Consider the following 6,189-nt stretch of genomic DNA (forward strand, 5'->3'; position numbering starts at 1 on the left):
AAGAAGCCAACAAATCTACTGAGATGGGGTGACTTTGACGACAGATAATGAAATATATTTTCATATGATATCTACAAAATATCATATTTGTTGATAGATTCTTCTAAAATTTTGGTCAAACTTATTTAGTTTGACTTTTCAAAAAGAATATAAGACTTAAGCCTTGGGATGGAGGTACTAGTAATTTTAGGTTACATTTTAACTTTTCTTTGACCTGGTTACATTTTAACTGAACTGTCGCTTTGGACTCTTTCACTGTTAGAGAATGTTCAACGTTCAATCCAAATCGGCCAATGCCTGGTTGTAGAGAATGTTTATAAGCGATGATATAATCAGTCAGCCGATGCCTGGAGCCCTCGACATTTCCATGTTCAGTACATACAAGATTTGAGAAACACAAGGAACCAGGCAGCAGCTTCTGCGCCTTTACAAAAAAGCATGGTCAACGGCATCTTCTTCGACAAACATTCTCCCACAAAGATTTCCTCTATGCTCTGTTCTCCAATCCCACTATCTGCTCTGAGCCTAACCTTCATAATAGATGTGTGGCCCGATAACGGCGCTTCATTTGAATATATTGCATGGCCAATCTCTAATCCTGGAAAAAATTCACAAGGCAAAAGACAGTAATGTCACGGGAAATCACATACCTCTGAACAGTTAATGGAAGACAATGCAAGCATAACATAAGTACAAACCTGCTGACTCATGAGAATCTCAATAGCAACATTTGGATCTCCGTCTGCAGCGGCAAGAGCAACTTCGGCCTGAGTCTGCAGCAAGGAAACCAATCCATCCATGAGATTCTTGCAGTCGTCAAGACAAGATATATATAACAAACCCCTATATGTAGAACAGTTCTGGCCTCTTACCATAACATATGACTTACAATTTGAGTTAGTTTTTTCATGCAATATGATACTACTAGCATCTAGCAGGGCTGTCGATACAATTACTAAATCCTCGAGCAATCCACTAATCATCAAGACAAGATAAATATAAGAAACCCCTATATGTAGAACAGTTCTGGCCTCTAACATACATATGGCACAACTAGCATCTAGCAGGGCCATCAATACAATTACTAAATCCTCGAGCAAGCCACTAATCATACACACTGCACTAGCCAACCACACATGATACTGGGAACAGTCTGGTTTGTGTAACCCATTTCTTTCAAATCTAGTATTGGTGGACCTCTTGGACACCAAGAACATTGTAAAACAATGCACTAGCTGACTACCATGATAAGTGGGATAAGGCTATGCAGTAGTACCTTTTCGAAACCCATACCAACCAGCTTCTTAAGCTCTTCATCAAATGTATCAGTCTGCATAGAATAATTTGTCCAATAATCATTACTAAACCCATAGCAACATTAGACAAGAAATCAGGGGATACATAACCCATACCTGGTCAGCTGTTACTGTTGCATCAGCTCTGACTGTGTTTAATGCTGTATGTCTGTTATACCGAAGGTAAAAAAGTAGAAATCAATTGGTACATTCTCAATTTCTCATGCTAGAAGATGCAATAATTGATACTTCATATGTGTGTTATGTAATATCAAAGAAAAACGTTTTGCTTCATGTCACAAGGAAATGGGACAGGCTTCCTAAACCTTTTCAAAGGTAACAAGAGAAATTGTTTATACAGGTACCTGATAGTTCATAGATGTAAGTTCTGTTTATAGACAACTTTGATTTTATTATGTCAGTTAGCTAGGGCAATAGACTGCATCAAGTATTAGAAAGAAACGACACTATATAAAGTATTAAATGATAATTAGTATTATGAGGTTCAACATTTACATTTTGTTAACAAGCACAACATCACAATAACTTGTTTCAAACGACAGATATTAGTTACAACCATAAATAAGCTGAATGCTTGGGATAATATATACATAATTGCTAAATGACAAAGAATCTTAGAAAATATATGACACTACATAGCAGTATACAATGGTATCCATCCTTTGACAGCAAACAGCCCAATAGTGGTGGTGTATTAGTATAGGCATTGCAACATCACAATAAATGGTTAAAATGATTAGCATTAATTACAACTGTAAATTAACTGAATGCTCGGAAGAATATATATAATTGCAAAATGAGGAAAAAAGTTTCCTGAGTGTTTTTACATGAAAATAAGATCAGCATTTCAATGACCTTGTGATTATATGCTTGAAGTTTTTCATCAAAAAGATATGTTTGTGATTATATCCTTCTATTCCAAGACAAAGTTGGTTCATATCAAATTCTTCTTTCATTATATATGTGACAACCATGTAAATGTGTACTATATTGACCAAGTGTCGAGTAGAAAATGCATTACTGTGAATTCGTTAGAGGGTCACTTGGGGTTGTGTTATCCAACAACCTAGCATGCAAATTCGCGCTTGGCTCCCTTGCAGTTGGTTCAGTTCCTGTAGAAGCAAGTGTTCGTCCTCTCCCTGGAAATCTGGGATCTTCTTGTTCCTATGGGAAAATATCAGCAAAGTCTTAAAGCTCTTCATAATAGGTATAATCCATATTTCAGAAAGATTGTGTATATATCTTTCAAGTGTATTGGTTACATAAAGATGAACAACCTTGTAAGCTCAGGACAGCATCATCATGATGGCTACCAAAAAAAACAGGTGCTATTTATAACCTCGAACTGAACTACCAGAAAGAGGATAGGACATAGGAGCTAACACACATATGAATTGGGAATCAAGCATGATTATAGTTTCCAAAGGGAATTTTCCAGAGTTACATATATAAATTTGGTATAAATTATCTTCTGATAATGCATATACTGCACAATCAAGTGTAACTTTTGCTTGATTGGTTTTACCCACCATCCAGAGCAATGCTTGGAATAAGTTTCCTCTCACCCAGATAATCCACGTTACAAAAAATTAGTAACAAAACCAACTATTACTATAATGATATACTCTATCAATGGAATGATTCAATCTCTATAGGTCTTTGTAGAGCTCATCGAAGCTTCACAAGAGAGCTTCCAGGAAAAGCTTCATGAACCAATTAGCTCTACCTCCATATAACTTGGTTTCTTCATGTAGAACCAGAACTATCAACGTTAAACAATTGCAGCTCTAGAAACTCCCACTATACAACAATGGTAAGATTATTTCTTCTTAATGGGTGAAACCCAATCAGATTGGAGAAGCTCTAACAGTTTTGCACCAAATATATCACTACAATGATCGCCTAAATTGTATGTAGATGATGAGGTCAACAGAAAATTACACTTGCAGACATTAGTATAGTGAGATAAATTCTTACTTGTCATACCTGAGTACTAGATGTCTGAATAGTGGATGTCTGCCTACTTGGCATCCATGAAGAAATATTTCTCCAGAAATTTCGATTTATCAGAGAGCTGTAGATTGAATAACTTAATTTATTACTTTCATGGGCACCAGATAATATAAATAAATATGGAAACAATACCTTGGTGCAGTGGACGTGTTAGAATATGTAGGAAGCTGGCCATAGGTAGTCCCTCCAGTGCAGAGAATAAAGCCAGGACGCCTAACACAAGCAGACTGACATCCGATATCTCAGACTATATAAATATTAACAAAAAGAAACATCTCCCTGAGGAAGATGGAATTATGAAAGACAGTATGATAGGGATAATTTAATTAATTTGGCAAAAAAAAACTTACTAGCATGGACAAGCCTTCAATAGAAGAATAAAATGATGGTCCAGGCAGCAAGTAGTTGAATAGCCCATAAGTGTCTGATAGAAATAAAGAAGATCAGCAAGGATGATAATACCTAACCTAGCTCATGAAAACTTAACAAATGAAAAGGTCAAAAGGGTACAAGGGACAAACATGCGAACCCAGACAAGATGCCAGATAGGTGCCCCAGTAATGAAACATTACTCGCGAGAAACTGAAACAGTACAAGCAAAATCCATGCATACCTGGCAATGGACAAATATAAAATATGATTGTATATTTCACATAGTAAACTGAATGGGAAGAAATTCAAAGAGGCGCTTAGAATGAATACCATTTTGCAGGGACATTGAAGAGACCAAAGATGCTGGCAAATGAGAGAGAATGTTACTTCACATGCAATAAATGTCACAGAATAAAAAGTATGGCTTTGTTCAGAACGTTGGATATGTGTGGATATTCAAGGAGAGGGGCGATTTCTTTCTGAAAATGGTTACAGTAACTTTTCTAGATGCTTGGCTAACACACAGTCGGTTGTTATTAAAAAAATGGCCATCAAGTAACCATATCCATACTAGTCTAAAAGTATTACTACTTATATCATACACCACCTTATCATGTTTCAACATTTTGAACAACAGGTTACAATCTTGTATTCTGTGTACCAAAAATGGTCTGAAACTCGACAATTTGAGTAAGCAAACTTTTTGAACATTAGGCATACACTCGATTCCTCCCACGTGAACTGATCTCTCATGTATATCACCAAAATGAGTGTAACATTAACAACAAGAGAAACAGTGTACCTTCGATATTGCACTCCACTAAGACTTGTTTCAATGACAATCATTGAGAATATAACTCCAGAAAAGCCAATGGAACATTCATCCACGAGGTATGAAACAGGAGATATAGGATTATAAGCCACCAAGAAGGCAACGACGAGATGGAAAATTGCATTGGTTGTTGCAAGAAGGAACATCAGGAATAAGAGGCGGACTGATCCCATAATTCTCTCCAGCTCGGTGCCCAGGGGTACAAAGGTCAGCATGTTGAATAGCACATGAAGCAAAGAACCATGAAACAGAACAGATGTGTAGACCCTGTACACTGAAAGAAATATGGACCACGTCAGATATACCAGAAGCAAACAAGAAGTATTAACATAGACTGCACAAGTAAGCAGTCTTGAGCCTCTTAAGCATTTGGATTTTAAGAAGAGTGCATATCTCATCTAACATTAGCCCCTTTGTCATTTATTTTCAACATTTACAAACATCTCAGCAGGTTGTACTAACTTATAGAAGAGGAGAACCGGTGTTTCATAAATTGATGGCATGTAACTGGCGCTTCTAGTGTTATATGCATAAACAGGAACTTGAATGTGCAGCATTAAAAAAATCACTGTGCATGATGAGAGGTAAGACAGGTGAGCTCTAACAGAATCTGTATGTTCAACGTAAATGGTACATTTCCCCTTTCCAGAATGAGCTATGATTCGGCACTACCACAGATACCCATATTATGTTGCGCAAAAAAAAAAGGAAAGGTGAACTAAACAGACCTTGAAAATGTGAGGCCACCGCAGAGGGCAAGAAGCATATCTCGCTGTAGGAGTCATATCCAATTAACAAGCACACAAGATATATCGCCGCGCATATTAAGGTAACACCGGAGGTGATGAACGGGGTGCTGCTCCACCACTGGTTCAGCCTAGTTGAAATCCCAGCCTGCATCCAAGAAAAAAAGTATATGTATGAAGCATAAAACGCCGAATATTTGCCACATTTCCTGTTATCGTTCACCCCAGCAGAACGCACTGCATGAAACCCTGCTCTAAGAGATACTACATCTATCTCCTACAAACCTAACAGCGAAGCAGCAGGCAAATCAAGGGAAGTAAGCCACAGCCCAGAAAGAAACCCCGTCATTATTCGACTCAAAACATGTAATCCTCCTCTTGTCCAGCTTAACTCAAGCAACCAGTCCCCTGACGAACCCCCCGCAACAACCGGCTCAATTCCTATCGACGGGGCTACAATTTTCCACAAATTCTTAGGAGCGCTTCTCCGCGGCATCCCTAGGGTTTAGCGGCAAGCCGAACTCCGCCGCAATTTGAAGTTGTTTCCTATCAGATCCAAGGGCGCCCTCACAGAAATTCACCCGGAAATCGGATTGGGGGACAGGAAACCGCACCTCCGTGATGATGTTGGGGCGCATCTCGGGCTCGCCTCCGGTGCCGGAGGCTCCGCCGGGGTGGGATCGAGAGCTAGAAGGTGGGGAGATTCGTGCGGGAGGTAGAAACTGCCTAGATCTCGAGGGTTTTGGGGACGCCGCGCCGTCTGAGGAAGAAATGAGCCGTTGCTTCCAAGCTACGGGACGAAACGGGTCGTCTCGTGGCTCGGTAAATATCACTACTTCGAGGGGTTAAGCTGTAAAAGAATAGCATTTATTGGGCAGCTGGGCTTGAAAGGGCCTGAACGAATCCCCGG

At 39.0% G+C, this 6,189-nt stretch overlaps 1 protein-coding gene across 2 annotated transcripts; it reads right to left on the reverse strand.

The window, feature by feature from the left end:
• Window positions 1-344: 344 nt before the first annotated feature.
• Window positions 345-5,974, reverse strand: LOC124699902 (rhomboid-like protein 15). 2 transcript variants are annotated; one of them, XM_047232131.1, is made up of 13 exons: window positions 5,894-5,974; window positions 5,262-5,427; window positions 4,504-4,807; window positions 4,032-4,064; window positions 3,851-3,942; window positions 3,680-3,753; window positions 3,462-3,556; window positions 3,303-3,390; window positions 2,383-2,480; window positions 1,413-1,464; window positions 1,277-1,330; window positions 699-773; window positions 345-598 (listed from the first exon to the last, which is right to left on the reverse strand). In XM_047232131.1, the coding sequence occupies exons 1-13, from the start codon at window positions 5,915-5,917 to the stop codon at window positions 593-595; spliced, it is 1,161 nt and encodes a 386-aa protein (XP_047088087.1). In that variant the 5' UTR covers window positions 5,918-5,974; the 3' UTR covers window positions 345-592. The 2 variants fall into 2 exon arrangements, with proteins under 2 accessions (XP_047088087.1, XP_047088086.1); XM_047232130.1 differs by having other exon boundaries at window positions 2,338-2,480.
• Window positions 5,975-6,189: the final 215 nt, after the last annotated feature.

Source organism: Lolium rigidum, chromosome 3 (assembly GCF_022539505.1).
Source record: "Lolium rigidum isolate FL_2022 chromosome 3, APGP_CSIRO_Lrig_0.1, whole genome shotgun sequence".
NCBI classification, from domain to species: Eukaryota; Viridiplantae; Streptophyta; class Magnoliopsida; order Poales; family Poaceae; genus Lolium; species Lolium rigidum.